The sequence below is a fragment of the Halichoerus grypus genome, chromosome 4 (assembly GCF_964656455.1).
Source record: "Halichoerus grypus chromosome 4, mHalGry1.hap1.1, whole genome shotgun sequence".
NCBI lineage: Eukaryota > Metazoa > Chordata > Mammalia > Carnivora > Phocidae > Halichoerus > Halichoerus grypus.
Window position 1 is genome coordinate 140,526,259 of NC_135715.1, and position 25,005 is coordinate 140,551,263.

A 25,005-nucleotide genomic window follows, 5' to 3' on the forward strand; every position below is an offset into this window, starting at 1 on the left:
CAGTTCCCTTAGATGCTCTACGTACCAAATCTGTCCACCATTTTGACAGGTTCAGACTGTACCGGTTCTCCCTTCCCATACTGGTTTACAGCCGAGACCCGGAAGAGGTACTCATTTCCTTGGATAAGTTTGGTGGCCACATGCCTGCAAGACTGAATATCTTCAGCAACCACTGTCCACAAAAGTCGACTGGTTTCTCTCTTTTCAAGAACATAGGACTTAATTGGTGAGCCGCCATCCTCCAATGGAGGTGTCCATGTGAGTGTTGCTTTTTCAGCAGAAACATTACTGATTTCAATGGGACCTGGGGGACCAGGTACATCGAGGACTGTTACCTTCACATGTTCCTCCTTTGTGCCAAAATGATTGGTAGCAGTAATGGTATATTCACCAGCATCTTTTCTAGTGGCATACTTGACAGTAAGCATGGAAGATGTTGGGGTTGAAGATATCTGAACAATATCTGATGGTCTCATGTCTTTTCCTGCCCTAGACCAACTCGACTTTGGAAGGGGCTTGCCAAGAATGCTAATGGCACTCAAAACAATGGTATCTCCTGCTTTAATTGTCAGCCCATCTTTTATTGTGGGATCAAGGACAATGGTTGGTGCCTCTGCAAAGAAAAAAAAAATACATTTTAATCAGCAAAGGAAGGAGGCTTAATTTGCTTTTTTTTATGTGCATAAAAAAGTAAAATAGACCCACCATATTCATCCTTGCAAATAATGGTTCCTGTACTTTCTGATGGAGCACTGATAGCACCTGCTGTATTCTTCGCTCTAACTCTGAATTCATACTTTCCACCTTCAACAAGGTCAGTTACAGTAAAGGCACAATCTGGGACATTAACATGGTTGGCTTTTGTCCAAGATTTAGAGGGTAGATCCCGCTTCTCCACTATATATCCAGTCAACTTATGACCACCATCATATTTGGGTTCAGTCCAAATGAGGGTCACTGAATTCCTTGTTACATTAATAACCTCAGGTTTGCCAGGAGGATCTAAAACAAAGCAAAAAAGCCAGTCAAATACCAATGTTTTTTTTCACGCAGAAAACACACCTGGGCTTTTCTTTGTATAATGACTTACCAATTGGATCAAGTGCCACCACTGGCTCTGATGGCAGGCTCGGCTTGCCTACTCCTGCTAAATTGATTGCCATGACTCGGAATTCGTACTCAAGACCTTCAGTCAATCCTGTCACTTTGAAGTCTTTCATCCTAATAGGAGTCTTGTTAGCTCTCTTCCACAAAAGGCTGTTTCTTTCCTTGAACTCAATATGATACCCTACAAAAAAAAGACCCGGTGAATTTGTCAATCCAGGTAGAAAATACAAATGCCAGTCTGTTTTTTAAGTACATGTTTTTGCCCGAATGGTTTATAGGTGGACATAATATGGAATAAATAGTCATTCTTGTTAGTATCTATACTTTTATTTCCTAGGCACTTTTTTTTTTTTTCTCTTGGAATATGTGTATTTATTGCACCTTCTGTTGAAAAATTCTAACTTAGAAAAAGAGATATCACTACAAAAGCCTTTTTAACTATTAGGAGATTTTCATTGAAATCAAGTATTAGCTTAACTAATGCTTAATGTACTGAAAGGAAAAAAACCATTCCTGTATGTGCAGGTAGTGCTATAAATAAGGAGCATACATTCAGCTTGTTTTTCAGGGAGGACGATATGGAAGAAACATTAATGTAAAAGCTGTAGGAGAAGAGCAAATGAAATACCTGTAATTGGAGAGCCACCAGTTTTCCTGGGGTCAGTCCAAGTTAGAGATACCGAATCATGTCTGACATCCACGATATTGGGAGGTGGGGGAGCATCAGGCACATCTAGGAAAAAGTAGATGATGCAAGAGTTATACTAGGGAACTTTTTTCAAAAACATGTTTTGTTTTGTGTTTTCTGACTCTGAGACACTCACCAAATGGATGTTTAGCAACAATTGGCTCTGATTTCAGGCCTTCTCCTACACCATATTTATTTTCAGCACTGACCCTGAAGGTGTATTCCATGCCCTCATGAAGTCTGGTTACTCTAAAGGTGGTTTTCTGGACAGCTGAGGCACAGGTCACCCACTTGTTGTTTACAGAATCTCTCTTCTCTAGGATATAGTTGGTGATTTCAGAACCTCCGTCATCCTTTGGAGGACCCCACTTTAAGGTCATGGCTTCTGCTGTGACTTCATCAAATTTGATTGGTCCCGTGGGGATGCCAGGCTTGCCAACAACTTTTATAGAAAGAGTTCCTTCCTTGGTGCCGGCAACGTTCTTCAGTGTGATTGTGTATTTTCCAGCATCAGATTTTTGGCAATCATGTACCACAAGAGTTGTATTAACTGCAGTTGACTCAACACTGACTCTTGTGTCAGTTGGTAGAGGATCTTCCCCTTTCTTCCAGGATACTGATGGAGCTGGCTTGCCTTTTATGGGGATCTTCAGACGGAAGTTGCTGTTTTCTTTAGCCAAGTAGCACAAATCAGGTATGTCCTTTAAGTCAAGGTCAGGAGCCACTGTAAAACAGCAGAGATAAATTATTGTCATTTTTCAGACCAGGCAATTAATTTTTTTCAGATTATTATAATTTTTAAAGGATTTTTAGATAAGCCTGTGAGTAGGGCTCAAGAGTGCACTTTTGATGGCAATAAAGGGAAAATGAAGATGCGTGGCTAAAGGCTTACCAATATCATCCTTTGCCACAGCAGTGATTTCACTTGGGGTTCCTTCTCCATTTTCATTCTCAGCACTCACTCTGAAGGTATATTCCTTGCCTTCAGTCAAATCTTTTGCGGCGTACTGTAAGCTTAATGATTTCATAACATGTTGCCACTTATTGTCTTCAGTCAGGATATCTACTACATATCCGGTAATTCGGCTGCCACCATCACTGCGAGGCTTTTTCCAGGCTATGCTACAAGATGACTTCGTTACAGATATCACTTTCAGGTCCACAACTGGTCCAGGAGTTTCTAAAGCAAAGGAGAAATGGTAGGTTTAAGCACCAGATAACCAAGGTAAGAGGTCACTCAAAATGATGGGGTAGTAGCTCATTTGCTTACCAGAAGCTTTGACAGCATCTCGTGTTTCACCAGGATCGCCGATGCCATACTCATTTTCAGCAAACACCCTGAAGAAGTAGGATTTTCCCTCCTCCAAGTTAGACACTCGGAAGCTTGTTTTTGAGCACTCAGTCGTCACCGTAGACCAGGACTTCCTCTCTGCGTCACGTTTTTCCACCACATAGTTTATGATGGGACTTCCGCCATCAATAATGGGAGGATCCCAGGTAATATAAGCAGAATCTTTGGATATTTCCTTAACAGTGACATTGACAGGTGGCCCGGGAGTATCTGGACAAATCATGGACAAATAAGAAATGAATATGTAAAAAATACATAAACTACATTTTTAACATAGGATTGTTTTCTTCAAATAGACTTACCAAGCACTTTCACTACAATGGTATATTCCTTTTTACCGCAGCTGTTCTCCAGAGTCAAGATATATTTTCCTGCATCATATTTGTTCACATTTTCACAGCGCAAGAAAGTGTCAAAGTCCGTTGATTTTATGTCAAGTCCAATCCTTTCTCTTAGATTGACGTTTGGTTTAGACCAAGTTATCTTTGGAGGTGGACGTCCTTTTACTGGTACATATAATCTCATTGTAACTCCAGCACGTAATATGAGTGTTTTCCTCAAATCAGCATCGAGCTCTCCCTCAGGTGGGACTGTTTAAAATAATAATTTAATGGTCAAATATATTTCCAAGGACTAACCTTACCACTCTTAAATTAGTTTCTTTTTCAGAACTGATTTCTAGGTCTCTAAAAAATTCTTAGTATGATCCTCAAAACTTTTGTCAACTATTTCAACACTCTGTAGTGATTGTTGATCTTTCTATATTCTAATATCCTGTAGGCTAAACCCAAGTTTGCCCTGAAGGATCTGTACCTTCTCTCCTCCTCCTCTCACAAACCTTCCATACTCTCAAACTCTCTCTATTAAACGTAGATAATTGATTCTTTTTTTTTTAAAGAAAAGGATTTTTTATTTATTCATTTGAGACAGAGAGATACAGAGAGAGAGAGAGAGTAGGAGCAGTGGGGAGAGGCAGAGGGAGAGGGAGAAGCAGACTCCCCGCTGAGCAGGGAGCCTGATGTGAGGCTCCATCCCAGGACCTGGAGATCATGACCTGAGCCGAAGGCAGACGCTTAACGACTGAGCCACCCAGGCGCCCCTAGATAATTGATTCTTGGCTCTCTTCCATTCTTGTTTTTCTTTTCTATGTTCAGTGAAGCTCTCTGATGTATAATCTGGCTCTCTTTATTTCATATGGGAAGAAAAATATATAGGGGGTGAAGTATTACACCAAGTAATTCAAAATAAAGGGAGAAATGGTTATGGGAAATAAGCAAATAGAAAAATGGTGAGAAGGGAAATTAGGATGGACAGCCTATAATTACATACTTATGAAGAAGGATGGATTAGAAGATAAAAAAAAAGCCCATTAGAATGACAAATAGCTCACTACTTAGTTAAAAAAAGACTATTTTCAGAATAAAATTCCTATGTTCCATATTCTTCTTTTGAAGACATGAATTCTCATGTAAATATGAAAAGCTTTTCAAAGCCACAGATCAGCGTGCATTCCATTTGGTCTGTGTAGGATATCATAAAGTACCAACCCAGTCTCCATTACAATGTACTCCTGGAGCTACCAACTCTAATGCTCATAAATAAACAAATCTACATAAGGGGGTTCTATACTGCCTTTTATAATATGCCTGATGAGAAAAACTCTATTTCTCCTGATAATACTTACTTAAGATGTCCTTGGGACGGTGTTTGTCTGGCACATCACTGGGGTCGCTGTATCCAATCTTATTAACAGCATACACGCGGAACTGATATTCTGTGTCTTCCATTAGGCCAGTAACCTCAAAGCGGGTTTTCTGTAGCTTCTCTGGTAAATTGCACCTCACCCAGTTATCAGAGTCAGCTCGTTTTACTTCAACAAGGTAGCCAATGATAGGGCTACCACCGTCATAGGCTGGCTTGCCCCAAGATAGACTCACAGAGCTACGGGTCGTATCGTATACTTTAGGAAAAGCTGGTGGGCCAGGAGGATCTGAGGATAAATAACAGAAAAATTTCATTAAAATCTCATTCTTGGTTGTTCAGGGTTGATTATAACATAAGATATGGGACTCTCTCATGAAAACTTACACAGAGGGTCCTGGGCATAAGCAGCTTTGGATGCATCACTGGGTTTCCCTGGTCCGGCCTTATTTATAGCTGTAACTCGGAACTCATATTCAGTGCCTTCTTGGAGACCTGTTGCTTTTATTGTTCTTTCTATAACAGGTTTTCTGTTGACTTTAGTCCAGTTAACTGCCTGGGTTTCTCGCTTTTCAACCAAATAGCCAGTGATGGGTGAGCCGCCATCATCTGCTGGTGGTTTCCAGCTTACCGTCATGTGATCTTTGGTTATGTTGCTAATAACAGGAGGATCACAGCGCCCGGGTGGGTCTGCAGAGATTGATTGAAAAGTTAATATGCCAGTCTAAAAGGTAACCTTTAAAAAGTCAAATGAAAAACTCAAGGAAAATGTTCCTACCATATGGGTTTTTAGCAATCGCTGGTTCAGTGAAGATTGGATCGCCCACACCATATTTATTCTCAGCACAAATTCGGAACTGATATTCATGGCCCTCTATGAGTTTCTCCACACTGCAGCTGGTGATGGGCACTGTAGCCGAGACTTGTGCCCAGTTGGGTCTGCTTGTTTCACGTTTGTCAATAACATAGTTGGTGATTTCTGAGCCTCCATCTTCAAGAGGAGGTTCCCAAGAAAGCATTGCACGATCTGCATACATTTTGTTGATTTTAACAGATGCTGGAGGACCCGGTTTATCTGAAAGAATAAGAAAGATAAGTGAAGTTTTCCACTAACACATGTGAAATGGGGAATGAGTAGACTGCGGGTCTGGAGACCTGACTGCAGTCTTTATGTTGTCATTAACTTCCTGTAGGACCTTGGAAAGTACATAATTTTTCAGAATCTTAATTTCCTTATATGTAAAATATGTAACTGGAATATATGACTTCTAATGCTCTTTTCAGCCTAAAAATGCCATTACCCCATGATGAGAATAATTCTCTGATTACAAACGATACATCATTATGTATCTTTTCTCACATATGATTTTGTAAATTCTATTACCTCACATCAACCGAAGTAAAATATGAGATTCTAAATAAGCACTATAGTTACCTAACACTTTAAGCTTAATGGTGGCTGATTTGGAACCACTTGAATTTTCAGCAGTAATGGTATAGTCGCCCGAGTCCTTTCGGTTCACACTGAACAGCTCCAGGGTGCATAGGTTCCGCTTCATGGCCATCTTTATGCCTTCTGCTGGTTTCAATAGTGTGCCCTCCTTCTTCCAAGAGACGGTTGGCATTGGTTTACCAAAAACAGTAGCATCCAGGCAAACATTAGTTCCAGCTTTCACGGTAAGCAAAGATTTCATAGCCACACTCAGTTCTATCCTGGGAGGAACTGGGAAGAAAGAAGATCAGGATTTAATGTAAGCAAAGCTATATTATGTCATTCTTGTTAATAAAAGTAGGAAATTCATAGGCTCGCTCTCTTTCGAGATGGGATTTTTACAAGTAACATTTATTATAAAAGAATATAGGTTTAGGGGCGCCTGGGTGGCTTAGTCGGTTAAGCATCCGATTCTTGATTTCGGCTCAGGTTGTGATCTTGGGGTCGTGAGATCAAGTGCCGCATCAGGCTCCGTGCTCAGCGAGGAGTCTGCTTGAGATTCTCTCTCTCCCTCTGCCCCTCCCCCTGCTTGCACTCTTTCTCTCTCTCTAAATAAATCTTAAAAAAGAATATAGGTTTAATATAGGAGTTTGATAATGCTGAAAGTATAAAGAAAAAAGTAAATTATCTTCCATAATTCCAACATCCTTAAATTTTCACTATTATCATTTGGTGCATTTCCTTGTCATCTTTCTGTGCCTATGTATGGTTGAAATTACATGGTCCTCACAGTTTTGTATCTGTTTTTTTAGTTTAACATGTTATTAAGATTTTCCATAATCATAATTTTTAGTTGTCTGTATACAAAATACTTATCATTTTACTTGTTTTTTTCCTCCCTTGATATATATTTTGTTTTTCATTAGGAGAAATATACATCATGAGTACTTTCTGTTGAGTATTATAGGCAAAGGTGGAATCTTACCATTTTCTGCCTGGATGGTCACTGGATCAGAAGGTTCAGAGGGCTGGCTAATGTTTATTGCAGTCTTGGCAATTGCTCTAAATTGATACTGAGCATTCTCTTCCAAGCCAGTGACTGTATACTCTTCCTGGGGAATCTGGTGAGGTGAGGTATTGCACCGTACCCACTTATCACCAGGAAGTTTGCAAGCTTCTACAAAGTAGCCAATAATTTTGCTGCCTCCATCATGTTTTGGACGAGCCCAGATGAGGGATACAGTACTCTTGGAAACATCAATAACTTCAGGCTTTCCAGGAGGATCTGAAACCAAAAGAGGTATTCTCAGCATTTATCTTAACAGCAGAAGTTATAAACTTCCATATTTCACATCATCACCCAGAAATATTCAGAATCTCTCTGAATAGAAGTAATAATCCTCAGAGACCCTGAGATTTAAATATGCTACTGTAATATTAACAAAAATTACTCACCAATTGGCATTCTTGCAGTTACGTATTCTGTTGGTTTGCTGGGTGGGCTGGATCCAGCTTTGTTTAGTGCGTAGATTCTGAATGAATACTCAAGACCTTCTACAAGGCCAGCACAAGGATATTCAGTTGACCGGACAGGGGTATCATTAGCTTTCACCCAGAGCAAACTGTTTCTTTCCTTGCGTTCAATCAGATAACCGGTAATGGGACTCCCTCCATCACTGTCTGGTCTGTCCCATGCCACAAATATGCAGTCTTTGTTGACTTTAGTGACCCGTGCGTTCTTCGGTTCACTAGGAACACCTAGAGAGGAAGACAAGGGAAACGTCAGGTTTTTTTCTTAAGTAACAGACTGGAAAGAAAACAAAATTTTTTTTTTCTCCCTGAAAGAAACCTACCAAATGGGAACTTAGCCAGCATCTTTGGAGATGTGAGAGGCTCTGAAATGCCAAATCGATTTTCAGCACGGACCCGGAAGATATACTCCTGGCCTGGGATCAGTTTTCCAACTCTGCAGGAAGTTTTTGTCACTGAGGCGAGCGCTGTCACCCAGTCACCTCGGCTCACGTCACATTTCTCCACTATGTAATTGGTGATGTTACTGCCTCCATCCTCCAGAGGAATGTGCCATGACAGGGAGCAAGCATCAGCGTCTATGTCAGAAATGTCAAACGGAGGCTGAGGGGGCCCAGGAGCATCTGCATAAACCAAGAGAAAGAAATATAAGAACAGGGATTTAATAGGAAAAAAATGTTTCTGATCTTCATATTTAGATAGCCATTTGTCTAATGCTTAACCTACCCATGACGATAATTTTGACTTTCTGAGTGTCTGTCCCGGAACTGTTCTCCGCGGTGAGGCTGTAGTACCCACTGTCTTTCCTAGTAACATCTTTTATGATCAGGATTGAAGAGGCGTCTGCTTTATGCACTGCCAGGTGGCTGGAAGTGACAACGTCATCTTCTCCTTTCTTCCATTTACAGATTGGATGAGGCTTTCCATACACATGGGCTTCAACTCGGAGTTTCTTCCCAGCTTTAATAGTAATTTGCTCTGGCATAAGGATCTTTGGAGGCACTAAAAGTAAAACAAAAATTCATTACATTTGTCAGGAGGATGGATCTCCTCTGGTGGGGAACTCTACTGGTGTTTCTCAAACTGTGGGTGGCAACCCATTAATGGCTTCAAATTCATGTTTGCCATACAGCCAATATTTTTAAAAAATAAGATTGAACCAAATAGAAAATATGAGAGTCCAGTCTGGATGTGAGAAGAAAATTCTAATGAACTTTTATCACGGGATAAAAGGAGACAGTGACCACTTACACAGCTGTTCTTTGGCTTCATACACTCCTTCAGCTTCCCTTGGCAAACTGACTCCAACAGCGTTTCTGGCTGCTACTCTAAATTTATACTTCTTTCCTTCCTTTAGGCCAGTGACAACAAGGCTGAGATCTTTAACCACCGAGTATTCTGTCCAGCGATCTGCAGGCTGCTCCTCTTCTCTGTAACTAATGATGTAGCCATTGATTTTAGCGCCTCCATCACGCAGGGGAGGTAGCCAGGCTAATGCAGCACTGTTCTTGGTCATTTCAGTAACTTCTAGTTTCCTTGGGGGATCTGGCTCGCCTAGAAGAAAAATGTGATTTAGAAAAACTGTCCAGGTACACTAATCCAAACTCTTTGTTACTCTACCTAAATGTTTGAGTGTGCCACTTGCTTGGAAGCATCCGGAAACTGGAGCTCAGTATGTTGAATGTGAAAAGTACAAGATGGGGCAGATTAAAACACTCTTCAGTGAGTGAGTTAGAGATTTATTTGGGCTGTTTGGGTTTCTACAAATTAAAGCCCTTTTGGTGTGGCAGATGAACATGTTTCAGTATCTTGACCTTGCTCAGGGAGGAGGCTGGAGTTAAAAGGAGGAAAAAGGACAGTGCTTACTCAGAGGATCTGATGCAAGCACTGGTTTGGGGACGTCAGCTGGCACGCCAGGGCCATATTCATTGACAGCAGTGACTCTGAAGAAGTACTCATTCCCAGGGATGAGGTTGGTGACTTGGAAGCTCGTTTTCTTGACTTCCGGGGTAACTGTTGACCACGTCTTTCTCTCTGCCTCACGCTTCTCCACGATATAATGTGTCACTTGGCTCCCACCGTCATTCTCAGGAGGGGCCCAGGAAATGTGGCATGACGTTTTAGTGACATCTGAAACTTTTAAATCAGTCACAGGTCCGGGAGTATCTGTAAAGAACCACAAAAGCAGATATATGTGTCTCCTCAGCCTTCTTAACTGATGTGTTTCTGAAGGGGAAGGAGGAGCTTGTTAGCAACCCACCTAATACTCTGACATTCACAAACACGGCCTTTTCTCCTGCTGGGTTCACAAGTGTCAAGGAATATTTTCCCGAGTCGTCACGGGTGGAATTGGGGATGACAAGGAAGGCCATAGTGTCAACCAGATCAACTTGTCCTTTTCTGACCACGTTGTCAATACCCACTCTTCGCCAAGTGACTTTAGGAGCTGGTCTTCCTCTCACTATGGCAAATAGTCGGATAGGGCATCCTGCCCTCACTGTGACAAGTTTTCTCATGCTGGCATCCAAATCAATCTCCGGAGGTTCTGCAAATGACATGAAAACCATTAGTTGACTCTTCAGAACGTGGGGAAATCATGGGAGAAGTGTGGAGTGAATGAATCCTAGGATAAAACAGGGTCTCACCTAGGATTTCTTTAGGCTTAATAGCATCCTTTAGTTCTGCAGGGCGCCCAATGCCAGCTTGGTTTTGGGCACACACCCTGAACTCATATTCCTGGTTTTCATCCAAGCTGGTAACAGTGAACTCCATGCGAACAAGTTGTGCTGCAGCATTGCACCTTTTCCAGCCTTCATCAGGTGATGCATCTTCTCGCTTTGGTCTCATTTCCACAACATATCCAATTATTGGCGCGCCACCATCATACACTGGTTTTCCCCATCCAAGAGTTATGGAACTTTTGGTTGTGTCGACCACTTTGAGATTGGTTGGTGGACCAGGTGGTTCTGAAAATAATAAATATATAAGAATGAATTTACCTGTCAATAACTCCTCCTGGTGATATTCTAATGTGTAGTTTATTTTATAAAGTAGTCCATTCTCAGTTAATCAAAGATAGGACATTCAACTTCTCAGTCACTGAGTCCTTATTTTCCTTCATAAATTTAGAATCTACTGTTGTTTGTCCACTTTAGGTGATTTGGTAAAAGATCTATTTGGAAAAATACTGGCTAAAGTTTTGATGGCATGGACTTAGCTTATTTGTCTAACACCTCTGTGCTCGAGATTAAGAATTGGTGTGATATCAGAAAAAGCAAGAACATCATACCTATGGGGTCTTTTGCCACCACTGGCCTTGAGGGCAAGCTTGGTTCGCCAATTCCAATTTCATTTTCTGCCTTGACACGGAACTGATATTCATGTCCTGGGAGGAGGTTCTGTACTTTGAGACGTCTCTCGGGGATTGCACTCTTGTTAACAGGGACCCATCGTACTGAATGTTTTTCCTTTTTCTCCAAAAAGTATCCTGTGATGGATTTTCCACCATCATATTCAGGTGGATTCCACACCACAGTCATCTCTTCTTTGCTTACTTTGGTGACTTCTGGGGGATCCGGGCGACCAGGTCTATCATATTTGGTTTTTGCAATGACTGGTTTACTTTCCGTTGGAGGCCCTGTGCCTATTTTATTTTCTGCACGGACTCTGAAAATATATTCATTTCCTTCTATGAGACGTGTTACTGTAGCACCCGGTGTTAAGACATTAGCAGAATAGGTAGACCAAACCATTCTCTTACTCTCACATTTTTCTAGAATATAATTTTGGATTTCACAGCCACCGTCATCCTCCGGTGGATCCCAGCGAATAGTACAGCGATCACTGGACACATCAACAATTTTCAGATTTCTTACAGGACCAGGCTTATCTAAAACATTGACAGTGGCATAGGCCACAAAACTGCCAGCTGTGTTAGTTGCTGTAATTACATATTTACCGCCATCACTTCGCTTTGCTTTAGAAAGCGAAAATTTGGATGAATCAGCACTGGTATCAATCTTGACCCTTGGTGATCTTGTTAAGTCCGTAGCATCTTTGTCCTTGGTCCATAAAACTTCTGGGAATGGTTTGCCTCTAACACCTGCCTCAAGTCTAATGGTGTCCCCTGCTTTAACCGTTAGCACACCACTTAATTTCAGATCAAGTACTGGTTTCTGTAAGTCTTCCTTCACAACAACTTCCTCTGTCTTCACCCAGTCACTTTCCCCACCTTCATTCTTTGTTTGCACCCTGAACTCATAAATCTGGTTTTCAACACATCTGTCAACCATGTATTGGGTTTCTTTAATGCTTCCTTTATGTACTCTTTCCCATTCATCAGAGCCCTTCAGCCTCCTCTCAACATGATAGGACAGATTTGGGCTACCACCATCATAATCAGGCCGCCGCCACTTGAGATAGACAAATGTCTTTCCTTTATCTGCAATGTGAAGGTTTTCGGGCTCACCTGGTCTATCAATAGGGTTAATAGCCAGAATTGGAGTTTTTGTTTCAATGGTTGGGCCAACACCTACTTTATTCTCTGCACAAACTCGGAAATAGTATTCATTGTTGGCTAAGAGGTTGGCCTTAATTAATCGCTTAGTGGCATCTGAAGCAACAATTGACCAGCCTTTCTGGTTTGGTTTGCGATATTCTACTATGAAATTTGTTATTTCTGAGCCACCGTTATCTAGTGGGTTTTCCCAAGAAATTGTACAGTTCTCTTTGGTTACATTGCTAACCCTTAAATTCTGGCAAGGCCCAGGTCTGTCAAGAACATTAACAATGGCAGCACCTTGGGCATGCCCACTGGTATTCTTAGCTGAGATAATATACTTGCCATGATCAGTTCTAACAGCTTCTTTAATTTGTAACTCAACACGAGGTAGATCATGAATTATGTCAACCCGCTTTTCTCGGACCAATACTTTGCCTTCCTTGGACCAAGTTATGTCTGGATCAGGTCTGCCTCTGACTCGAGCAAGAATGCGGATAGTTTGGCCCACTCTAACGGTAATAACATCACGACAAGTGACATCAAGTTCTACTTCTGGAGGGTGAAGGATGTCTTTTGCAATCACAGATTCTGCTAGTTCTCTTGGCTCTCCCTCTCCCACAATATTAGCTGCCTTTATACGGAATCTGTACTCATTTCCTTCAATTAGTCCAGGTACCCTAAAGGCACACTGCCTAATGAGTTCATCTTTATTAATCCTATTCCACTGTGTTGTACCAGGTTTCTGACATTCCACTACGTAGCCTAGAATGGGGCTACCACCATCACTGAGAGGCTTTGTCCACACCAAGTCAGCTGTTTCTTTGGTCTTGTCTTTCAGTTTAGGATTAATAGGTGGTCCAGGTGGTTTGATGGGCCGGCAAGCTTTTATTGGGTCAGAACTTGGCGATGGATTGCTTAGTCCTGCAAGATTTTCAGCAAAAACCCTAAACTCGTATGTATTTCCTTCATACAGTCCAGTCACTCTAAACTTCAGGTCAGCTATGGGTGTTTTGTTGACTCTCACCCATTTGCCAGTCACTTCTCGACGTTCCACATAGTGACCAGTTATTGGACTGCCACCATCAGATTTTGGCAGAGTCCAAGACACTGTTGCAGCATTTTCAGTAATGTCAGTAACCACTGGTTTACCAGGAGGAGATGGAGGACTAAACTTATGTTTAGCAACGGTAGGTACGGAGTCAAGGGGAGGACCAACACCCATCTTATTCTCTGCTCTGACTCGGAAAATATATTCACAGCCTTTTTGCAGATGTGGGATTTTCAGCTTTGTCTTACTGCTTCCTGATGAGACAACACCCCATGTGCCTTTCCTTGTATCTTGTTTCTCAACAATGTAATTTATCACAGGGCTTCCTCCATCATCCTTAGGTGGCTGCCATGAAATAGTCATATATTCAGGGGTAACATCCAGAATATTAATAGGACCTGTTGGCGGACCAGGAACATCAAGAACAGTAAGATGTACAGCTAGTGTTTTGGTGCCAGCTGCATTGGAAACTGTGATTTGGTATTCCCCAGTGTCTCTCCTTAAGCAGTTCTTAATGGTAAGTACTGATGAGAAGCTGTCAGTTTCAACTGTGTAGTGTTCATCTGTTTTGATCTCACTCCCATCAGTTGTCCACTTGGCAGTGGGAATGGGTACACCTCTTATGATGGCAGGGAACCTGACTGTAGTTCCAGCTTTTACCACAAGGCCTTCAATTAATTTCACGTCTAGCTCCACGGATGGAGGCACTGGAAAGTGAACATGAGAAAATTAGATGTTGATTTTCACAGTATGAATAGTCACAATATGAATTTTAAAAAGAAAGAAAATAATAATGGCAGTCCAAAATTTACCTAGTTTTTCTTGACATTCTATTGGGATAGTTGTGTCAGGGAGACTAAGACCCACAATATTTTCAGCTTTTACACGGAATCTATAGGTCTTCCCTTGTTGCAGTCCGGTAACAACACACTCTAAGTTTGTCACAGTCTTGAACTTAATCCAGTCTTCGGTGCCCTCTTCTTGATACTCGACCAAATATCCAGTGATTGGAGAGCCACCATCACGATCAGGCTTATTCCAAACAAGGGAGACTTCAGTCTTGTCGACATCTACATGGTGTAAGTTTTTGGGTGGCCCTGGGGGATCTTTTCAAAAGAAGAAGTTATGATGAATGAATAATATTCTCAAAGACAGTCAGAGAAAACCTTTGTATCCAGAGAAAGCAACTTACGTAGAGGATCCAGAGCCTTGATGGGTTTAGGTGTTTCAACAAAAGGACCTCGTCCGTACTGGTTCTCGGCAGCTACCCGGAAGAGATACTGATTGCCTTCAGTAAGGTGTTTAGCCATGTGACTCTTTTTCTTGGATGTAGCTGAAAGAGGTGACCACTGGGCGCTGGCAACATCTCTCCTCTCAACCACATAATTTGTAATAACAGAACCACCATCATCCAGTGGTTCCTTCCAAGTAAGGTAACAAGAATCTTTCCTAATTTCACTGACTTCCAGATCTCTAGGTGGCCCCGGCTTATCTGAAAGTGTTAAATAATGAAGTTATAATAAGTGATTTAACCCAGTAACAGCTCAAAATGTATCAAAATTTATTTTTCAATATGTTATTACATTAAATATGTAAGTATCAAAATTCGCACCTAATACGAGGACTTTTACTGAGACAGTTTTCGAACCAGCTGGATTCTCCACTGTTAAAGAATAAATTCCACCATCTTCATGGGCAGCGTTAGGAATTTCAAGTTTGCTACCAACTGGAGTAACATCAATTCTTGCTTTAGTCGGAGCCTCTCTGTCTCCTTTTTTCCAAGTTACTTTTGGGAATGGCACTCCTTTGATGACGGCACTAAGTCTTAGAGTATCACCAACTTTTATGTGTTGTTCTCTTGCCATGTTGGCGTCAAGAATCAACTCAGGGGGTTCTGGAATAAAGCAAATAGTACTTTCAGATTTGATTTGTTCATGTATTTTACAATGAAGCATATACAACGAGACACCTATCTTCTTTGCTATTATAGCTGAGAAGATTTTACTCACCAAGTCTGTCTTTTACTAGCACTGGCTCGGGAACATAAGCTGGATCCGATTCACCAGCTTCATTGACTGCCATTACTCTGAACTTATAGGTTTGACCATCCCGAAGACCGGTGACTTTATATTTAGTTTCAGGACATGACTCAGGAGTGTGATTAGCTCTCTTCCACTCTTCATCTCCAACTTTCTGGTACTCAACAATATAACCCAGAATCTTGCTCCCGCCATCATGACGTGGTGGCTGCCAGGTTAGATCAACTGAATTGCATGTTGTATCAATTGCTTCAGGATTAACAGGTGGACTTGGTTTAGCTATGTAATAAAAGAAAAAAAAAAAAAAGGAGCTAGAACATAGCCGAAAACAAAGTCGGGTAATGTGAAAACACAAATGAATGCTTTAATACTATACCAATTGGATCTTTAGCAAAGACTGGTTTGGATGGTGGGCTTGGGTCTCCAATTCCAATTTCGTTTTCTGCAGCAACCCGGAATTCATACTGACACCCTTCTAGAAGATCAGGAACCCTGAATTTAGTGTATGGATGGATGGGCTCTTTGGTAACTCTAGCCCATCGTTTAGACATAGTTTCCCTCTTTTCCAGGATGTAGTTTGTGATGGGCTTTCCTCCATCATTTGGCTTGTTCCAGGTTACTAATGCAGAGTCTTTGGTAACTTCTGTAACAATTGGCTGCTCAGGTGCATCAGGAACCCCTACAGCAAACATTAGCAGAGTGCGTTAGAAATGTAATTTTCCCTATTAACAATATTCAACACTGAATCACTAAAAAGAAATGTAATGCATACTGAAACGATCTTTGGCTTTCATTGAATCAGACACCAGAGGATCACTTATTCCATACAGGTTTTCAGCATATATCCGGAAAATATAATCTTTTCCTTCAAGGAGTTTAGAAACTTTGCATGTTGTTTTAGCACTTGCAGATGTCACAGGCATCCAAATGTCTTTGCCCACTTCCTTCTTCTCAATAATGTAATTGGTAATTTCACTGCCTCCGTCATCTAAAGGTGGCTTCCAAGAGATAACCATGTAATCTTTGGTCACCTCATCAAAAATAACCGGTCCTACTGGTGGTCCAGGACGGTCTACAGAAAAAAAAAAAAAAAAAAAAAGCACAGCCCAAAATGTTATTTCCCCTTCTGCTTTGGAAAGAACAGAATATCTCTTCTTCTTGCTAAATGATACTTACCAACAACATTGACTTGACAGAAACCTTTCCTAGAGCCTGTACTGTTCTCCACAACCACACAGTATTTGCCAGTATCTGAACGTTTGGCCTTGATCTTCTCTAGAGCAAGTGTTGTTGGAGTGGTCTTTATGTGAGTGCGATCATCTTCTAGCACATCAGCTTCATCTTTGAACCAAGTAATTTTAGGCTTCGGTTTGCCTGAGTAACGGCCAGTGAGGGCAAAAGCTTCACCAACCCGAACTGTGAGCTTATCTCTGAAGTCGAGGTCAAGCGTTGGAGGAGCTGAAATTTTAATCATAAAGGCAAGTCAGTTTTACTCATGTCTTATGGCAAATCTGTAAGTGTACAAGTTTTCAAAGTATGAACTGCATTAGACACATACCCAGGTCATCCTTGCAAGTGATTGGCTTGGTACAAAATGATGGTTTGCCTTGTCCAACAATATTCACAGCACTGACACGGTACTCATAGGTATCACCTTCTTTTAAGCCTTTAACAGTGTATTTTCTGCTAAGCAAGTTGTCCTTTGTAACCTTGTGGAACTTCTCAGTTCCAATGAGTCGGCTTTCTAGGACATAGTTAATAATTTCTGATCCACCATCATACTTAGGAGGATTCCAAGTCAGAGTAACAGAATCTTTAGTAACTTCTTTGACTTCCAGGTCTTCAGGACGCTCTGGTACAGCTGCAAGTAAAATAGAGAATTACAGTGAAAAAAAATGTCATGTTAAAAATGTAGTAAATCATAGTAAATGATACTTTTGGAGGACTGCACTTAAACATTAAATTATTTGCTTTGATAAGTAATAGAAGGCTCTCACCATAGAACTATTAGAGTTAAAAAGGACACAATCCAGTGTAATTTCCTCTGATAGTTGAGGCCAGATCATTTAAGAAAGTTGTCCAGAGTTAGGAAAATACTTCATATTCATGCCATTAAGTGCGAAATTAAAAAAAAAATAGTGTAGTAAACATGAAAGGATTTGAAGAATCCTATATTCCCAAAATGTCTTTCACAATCACATTCAAACACTACCAACATCAGATTGAGCATTTGTCTGCTGAATGCTTGTCAAAGGAATGAAATGTTTGGCGCCTAAACACATATTTTGTCACCCTCCTCTTTTACTAAATGAGTGAAGAACTGATTTAGGATGAAATTGTTTTAAATTGCACTTACTTATTGGATCTCTGATGACAAGTGCAGTTGGTGTCTCAGTAAATGGGCCTATGCCAACACTGTTTTCGGCTGCAATTCGGAAAAAGTAGGCTTTTCCTTGAATGAGACCCTGGACAGTAGCATTTTGCCGGGTAACTGTATATGTCACTGGGGTCCATGCTCTGCGGTCAGATTCACGCTTCTCAATGACATAATTGGTGATTGGAGAGCCTCCATCATCTTCTGGAGAAAACCATGTCAGTTTGCAGGAGTCATTGGTTAGGTTGTGAGCCTGGAATGGTATTCCAACAGGACCTGGCACGTCTGGAAATAAGAGGAAATAATTTCTAGTTGTTTGTTTTCAATTAACAACAGGGCTCAATATTTGTTATCCTCTGTTTTTAAAAAGGAGACAAAAATGTTACAAATAAGATTTTGTGCCTATTGATTTTTTTCTTCCCCATGGTATCTATATTCAACCATAGTTTTAAATGAAGTACATTTATAGTAATGACTGTTTGCCAGTGTTTTAGTAGAAGCTAATGTGTGCATGTGTGTGTATATATATATAACATATGGGCATTTATATATGTATATTTATACTTTTTTTTTTTTTGGTAATTTGTAAGTCAGATAGGAGGGAGTTGCTGGAAGGCACAGAAGGAGACAGAGAAGGGGTGGCCATGGCTACTTTCTGTATCTAGTTTACCCTCCAGGGAGGAAAGGGAGGGAGAGCTTTTTCTAGGTGACTAGTAAATCAATAAGCAGCACAGGAGTCCCCACATCTCAGAAGGACCTTTGAGAGGGTTGGAATTCAATCTTGAAAGGGTACTGGTTCTCAAGATAAAATAACAGGTGTTTAGGAGCTTGAAAGTAACCTAAAAGCTTGTAGGACTATTGGTCAATGAGATCTTTTTCCTCATGCCATTTTCATTAATGAAAACATAACATGTTTACATAACATTAATTATGTTCAATAGAGAACCAGTTATTTTTCACATAAAAACTCATTGTTTGGAGTTTGGTTGTGCCTAGAGACATACTGAGAGAGAAATCTGAGTGGGAGGGCTTCACTTTTCTAGAGCAAATCACTAGAATTAAGCGGCCAGCAAGAGGCACGAAAAAGCCTTGTAGAGTTCACCTCTATATTCAGTGACTAGAAATGTAATATTGATAATCAAATATGATGCTTTTCAATTAGAATACTGAAACCCTTCACAGAGATTTTTGCTTTATTATAATTAGCAAAGAAGGATACACTGCCATGATGTGAAATTGATCAACCTTAGTAAATTATTAGATATTCATGTACATTTGCAGGAAAGTTGCTTTTATGAAAACTATAAATAAGTGCTAATGGTGGTTGTTATGTAAAAAGGCAATATACAAAACTTTGTTATAAAAAACTATTTTTATATAACATAAAAATATAACTTTTTAATGTTATATAAAAACGCAACATGTAAAACTATAGGAGTACAACAATATAAAATATGAACAAGACAAAAAGAGGAAAGATATTTAAATGCGGTCAGTGGGATTGTGGGTGATTTTTCTTATTTTCTTTCTTTTTTTTATCACGTTCAGTTATTTTCCAGAATATTTTTAACAGTTTTATTATAACATAGCTTTGCTGTAGATGAAGTAAAAATGTTATTTTTAAAAGCCGCATGGACAAATTAGGGCGCCTGGGTGGCTCAGTCGTTAAGCGTCTGCCTTTGGCTCAGGTCATGGTCCCAGGGTCCTGGGATCGAGTCCCACATCGGGCTCCCTGCTCTGCGGGAGGCCTGCTTCTCCCTCTCCCACTCCCCCTGCTTGTGTTCCCTCTCTCGCTGTCTCTCTCTCTGTCAAATAAATAAATAAAATCTTAAAAAAAAAAAAAAAAGCCGCATAGACAAATTAAAGGTATTTACCTAGTACATCAACGATAATGGTCTTCTTTCTTTCTCCCCCTGCATTTTTGGCAAGAAGAGAATAGACACCTTGGTGGCTCCTCTGGCAATTCTTGATGACCATGGAGGAGCTAATGGCTGTGGTCTCAATGGTAGCTTCTTGAGGTAATGCTTTTTCATTCATGTTCCAGGTGACAGTTGGAGGAGGTTTTCCAGACACATACGCGATTATACGGATCACCCCTCCAGCATGGACCACAATTCTGTCTCTGACACTGGCATCTAGCTGAAGGTCAGGTGACACTGGAACACAATTGAAAATTACAAATGTGGTTTTCATTCCCAATCCAAAACACAAATACGGATAAAATAACAGAAGGGTGAATAATTACCAATTCTGTCCTTCATTTCAATGACATCTGTGACTTCTCCAGGTTCTCCAATGCCGGCAATGTTGACTGCTCTAACTCTGAATTTGTAGAAAGCTCCTTCTTTTAACCCTGTCACAACAAGCTTTGTTCCTCTCACTTCTTTATCTTTACCCTAGGGAAGGATCACATGCATTCAGTTCTTTGTAGCTTCTTGTCTTAATGGCTTTCTAAAGTATAACCAACAGCATATTTAACTACTCTGTTTGAGAAAACTGTTGCCAGATTAGGTTTTGGGGATCAGATATTACAGGTAAACACTGAATGAAAGGTCTTGCCAGGAATTGTGTTTTTAATAACGGCAATATAACTTAACTTTTGATTGAATTTTTGACATAATAGATGTTTGGATTATCAGTTGTAATTATGTTTTTTTTTTTTGATTTCTTAATAAAAAATACAAATAGAAATTAATGGAATTCAGAATAACAGCTACACTTTTAGCTTATTTATATTTCCATAATGCCAAGAGTTAGCTACCTGTTCCCATTCTTCTTTTCCTTCTTCTTTATATTCAACGATGTATCCGGTTACTTTGGATCCACCATCTTTTAGTGGGGGAGACCACTCCAGATCCACAGATGATTTAGTCCAATCTGTGACTTTGGGAATGGGAGGACCAGGAGGGGCTAGAAAGAACCAATATACATTAGTATTCTTGACTTTTCCATGGCACTTTGCAGGGGTGGGGGCCCGTGGAAGGGGGGAAGGAATGGTTTCAAGGCTTACCAATTGGATCTCTAGCAGTCACTGGGTCTGATGGCAGACTTGCAGGACCCACGCCAGCAGCATTGATGGCATACACACGGAACTGATAATCAGAACCTTCGATAAGACCAGTCACTTTATAAGAAACACCCAAAGTCATGGCTTTGATAGGATCTCGGTTAACTCTCTTCCATCTCTTTGAAGTGGTGTCTTTTATTTCTAGCCAGTATCCTGTCACAGGAGAGCCTCCATCATATTCTGGCTCTTCCCAGTTGACAGTCATGGAGTTGCGAGTCACGCTGCTAACTGTTGGTTTATCTGGTGCTCCAGGGACAGCTATGGAAAAGAAATCACATTGATTTCTAAGAAATTATGAAAAACAACAGATAAGAGTGATTTTATATGTAAAACATAGTCCTACTTACAGAAGAGGTTTCTTGCTGTTTCAGGTTCACTGTCAAGAGGTTCCCCAATGCCAAATTTGTTCTGGGCCATGATTCGGAATACATATTCGTGGCCTTCTAGCAATTTGGGAATTGTGTACGTGCACTCTTTAGGTTCACTGGAGACATGCACCCATGTCTTCCTGTTAGCCTCTCTCTTCTCAATTACATAGTTTGTAATCTTAGACCCTCCATCATCCAAAGGTGGAAGCCAAGATAATGTCATTTGAGCTGCTGAAATAGATTCAAACTTTATTGGTCCCACTGGAGGGCCAGGACGACCTAAAATGGTTTTAAAAAGGAAAAAAAAATATTAGAAGAATGGTTTTAAAGCCAAATAATATATTTAGGAACAGAAAAACATGTAGTTTTAATGAAGCCACGCTATCTTTACCGAGGACATTCAGTCTCATCTCTTTTGATGCTGTTCCCAGATTATTCACAGCTGTGATGGTATATAAGCCAGTGTCACTCCTGCGAGACTGTGGAATAACCAAGGTGCAAGTATCATCCACCACCAGTTTGTTGACGTGGGTGTCATAGAGAACAGGTTCTTTGTTGTCAGGCTTCCTAGGAGGAGCTTTGAACCAGGTCAGTGTCGGGAATGGCACACCTTTAATTTTGGCCACAATGTTAACGTCGGTTCCTTCTTCAACCTCCATGAATTCTTTTAGCTCAATTGATGGTGGGCCTACATTATTAAAAAAAAAAAAATAGGTGGTCACTAGCGACAGAAAGTAGAATTTACAGTGCCTATAAAGCTATTTGTATCTACTGTAGGCAGGCTTCATAGCCCAGCCCAATATAAAGAACAGATTTGACTTTAATTTATACCAGTTTGGAGAGCAGGTATAGGTAGTCATCATCCTTTATTGGACCTACATGTGGCTATGTAATCAGCTGTTGCCTCTCTCTTACCTGGTGTTATTATGCATGTAGATACTGAAAAAGGGCAGAGAGAAGTGAAGATTGTAGTAGCTTAGGCTTAGGAGTTCTTTCATGTATTCCCTTTAATATATATGCATATTTCCTTAAATATGCAGAGTTATGAGAGGACTTACTATTTTTATTCTGAGAGAACTCCCTTTCTAAGAAATATAACTGCTAGTAGAGGCAAAGCAACTTTCCCTTTTTCCATGAATCTAGTAGAAGAATATGCAAAGAGGGTAGTGACTACAACCCTCCCAATTTTAGAAGAACTGAACAAACACACAGCAACAGGGATGATAACAATAAGAGAGGAAGAATTATTACCATATTTGTCTATTTATATTTATGTATTAAAATGGATGTATCTTTTTCTTAGAGAAAAAGAAACTTGATTGTGAAGATAGATAAGTGGGTCTCAGAAGTTGCTAAGCAAATAACTGCTTACTTTCTTTCCCTTTTGAGGATCATGCAGAAAATTATAGTAAGGAAATTCCAAACATCATCTCCTTCAAATAAGGGAAAGGTAATATGTAAGGAAATATGATAATTCTGTAGAAGTTGAAGGAATGAGAGATTAATATGCCCATGTTCACACTCGACTCACAGTAGCCTCCTGATGTACAGATTTCTCTTTTTACTTTGGACTAATATTAAATTTCTAGGAAAGCATTCCTAAAGAGAACATTCTCAGTGAATATGCTGGGACTTACAAGTCTGGTCTTTGACAGTCACTGGGCCCACAGTGGCTGAAGGTTTGCTGACTCCTGCAATGTTGACAGCCTTGACTCTGAATTCATATTCGCCACCCTCGATGAGGTCTTCAACAGTAAATTCTAGTTCTTCCACATCACGCTTATTGCACTGTTTCCATGCTTCTTTCTTTTTCCCAGTAGGGTCCCATGCAAGGCACTCAACAATATAGTGGGTGACAGGGGAGCCCCCATCATTCTTTGGGGGTTTCCATGATAGGTGTACTGTGTTCTTTGTTATGAGGCCAATCTTGAGTTTAATGGGGGGATCAGGAGGATCTTTAAAAATAGGTACAGGAAGGATTAAGCACTGTTTATAATAATATATTTCAAATTTGAGAAACTCTTTTAATCTCAGATGTAAAAAGAACTTACATATTGGATCTCTGGCTGTGGTCCTCTGAACGGTTTCCGCCGGCGCACCAATCCCGAAACGGTTTTCTGCACGCACGCGGAAGAAATACTGCTGTTCAGAGATGAGATCAGGAACCACAAATGTGGTGCTTCCACAGTTTGGATTGACTTTAGTCCAGGCTTTTCCATCAATAGTCTTCTTCTCTATAACATAACCTTTGATTCTGTCTCCTCCATCATCATCTGGCATCTTCCATGTGAGTCTGCAACTACCCCTTGTGATGTCACTGACTTTCAGATCTTTGGGTGGTCCTGGTACATCTGTTGGATGCAAGTCACCATATAAACAATGTCACTTTGTTTAAAATAATTTGTTCTTATTCTGTGGTCACTTTTAAAGTCTTTCTTACCCATGACTTTGACTCTGCAATGTGCTGTCTTCTGTCCTGCTTTATTCTTGGCTGTGATGCTGTATTTGCCTGAGTGAGATCGTTTGCATTCCGGAATTATAACTACTGATGAGTTTTCAGCAGTCTCCAGCTATACAAAGAAAACAGTAGTCATACATCAGATGAGATAAGAGCAGTACCGCAGTCAACTATATTCTGAATCACTTCTATTTTTTCTTTTTACCTGTGCATCCTCGGGTATATCATGAACTCCATCCTGTTAGAAAAGAAGATCATTGTAGTGTTAATATTCCTTCGAGTGATTCAATGGGAGACCCAGAAAATTATATTTTTCTTACCTTCACTGCCTTCTTTGCCTTTCCATCAAATTCCCACGATGATTTTGGTGTTGGGCGTCCCCTGATGACAGCAGGAATCCTAATTTGGGAGCCAGCTTGACAGACCAGACAGTCTTGTGCTCCAATGTCAATAAAAACTTCTGGTACCTCTGCAATACCATGAATAATATAACAGGATTTAGCTTACTTTTTTAAAAAAAGTAAGTGGCTTATCTTCGGGAAATTACCTTCATAATCAGATCAAATGAATACATAAATTCAATAAAAGATGAGTACCTTGAATATCAGTGGCGGGGATCTCGGCAGTTGTATCACTTGGTTCAGATTCACCGGCTTCATTGACAGCTTTCACTCTGAATCTGTACTTGCGGAGTTCTTTCAGATTCGGCACCACACATTCACAGGTGGTTAGCAGTTTGTCTGGCTCATTTACTCTCTTCCAGTCAGTACTGCCTTCTTCTTGCATTTCTACGATGTATCCTTTGATCGGACTGCCACCATCTTTGGCTGGAGGTTTCCATGCTAGAGAGATGCTGGACTTTGTTTTATCTTTGACCTCTGGGCAAGAAGGTGGCCCAGGTGGATCTAAGAAGAAGAAGAAAAAAAAGTGTATCAAATTTGGAAGCCAATGGAATGCCAGATTTAATCTACTAAATATTAAAGTAGGAATTCTGAAAGAATACCTTCCAGAGAAGAGAATATAAGAAATAGTCTCTTTTCATTTCACATTAATGTGAAAACAAAATAAGCAAACAACTAACTGGGATTAAAAAGACTATACACGATCTCTAGGTAGATCTATATTGTATTTATACACAATTGGTGAAAAGCTATTTTAAGATCCCTTTGAAGAGACTCTGCAATATTCTCTACTAAAAACTTAATTTATCTTCAAATTAAAAACAAATGATTTCATCATTAGCTGGTAAACCTTTGAACACAAACTAATGTATGCCCTTTAGGGATGAGGTTGATGCATAACCATCCTGTACGTTCTTGACAGTGCTTTACCATTAAAGTC

The 25,005-nt window shown here is 40.4% G+C and overlaps 1 protein-coding gene across 1 annotated transcript in view; it reads right to left on the reverse strand.

Moving 5' to 3' along the window:
* Nucleotides 1-25,005, reverse strand: part of TTN (titin) — a 274,297-nt gene that overhangs the window by 50,760 nt on the left and 198,532 nt on the right. The window contains 42 exon segments of the mRNA XM_078071037.1: nt 26-613; nt 706-1,002; nt 1,091-1,288; nt 1,736-1,840; nt 1,932-2,519; nt 2,688-2,975; nt 3,066-3,356; nt 3,449-3,736; nt 4,831-5,136; nt 5,235-5,537; nt 5,626-5,922; nt 6,283-6,570; nt 7,265-7,564; nt 7,735-8,037; nt 8,133-8,432; nt 8,536-8,811; nt 9,061-9,363; nt 9,676-9,975; nt 10,070-10,354; nt 10,455-10,775; nt 11,099-14,065; nt 14,171-14,464; nt 14,551-14,850; nt 14,971-15,252; nt 15,368-15,676; nt 15,774-16,076; nt 16,170-16,469; nt 16,574-16,855; nt 16,956-17,258; nt 17,754-18,056; nt 19,646-19,927; nt 20,017-20,167; nt 20,533-20,681; nt 20,782-21,096; nt 21,186-21,485; nt 21,598-21,894; nt 22,844-23,161; nt 23,258-23,557; nt 23,647-23,776; nt 23,870-23,902; nt 23,985-24,133; nt 24,261-24,569. Of these exon segments, the coding sequence (XP_077927163.1) occupies nt 26-613; nt 706-1,002; nt 1,091-1,288; nt 1,736-1,840; nt 1,932-2,519; nt 2,688-2,975; nt 3,066-3,356; nt 3,449-3,736; nt 4,831-5,136; nt 5,235-5,537; nt 5,626-5,922; nt 6,283-6,570; nt 7,265-7,564; nt 7,735-8,037; nt 8,133-8,432; nt 8,536-8,811; nt 9,061-9,363; nt 9,676-9,975; nt 10,070-10,354; nt 10,455-10,775; nt 11,099-14,065; nt 14,171-14,464; nt 14,551-14,850; nt 14,971-15,252; nt 15,368-15,676; nt 15,774-16,076; nt 16,170-16,469; nt 16,574-16,855; nt 16,956-17,258; nt 17,754-18,056; nt 19,646-19,927; nt 20,017-20,167; nt 20,533-20,681; nt 20,782-21,096; nt 21,186-21,485; nt 21,598-21,894; nt 22,844-23,161; nt 23,258-23,557; nt 23,647-23,776; nt 23,870-23,902; nt 23,985-24,133; nt 24,261-24,569 (14,601 nt within the window).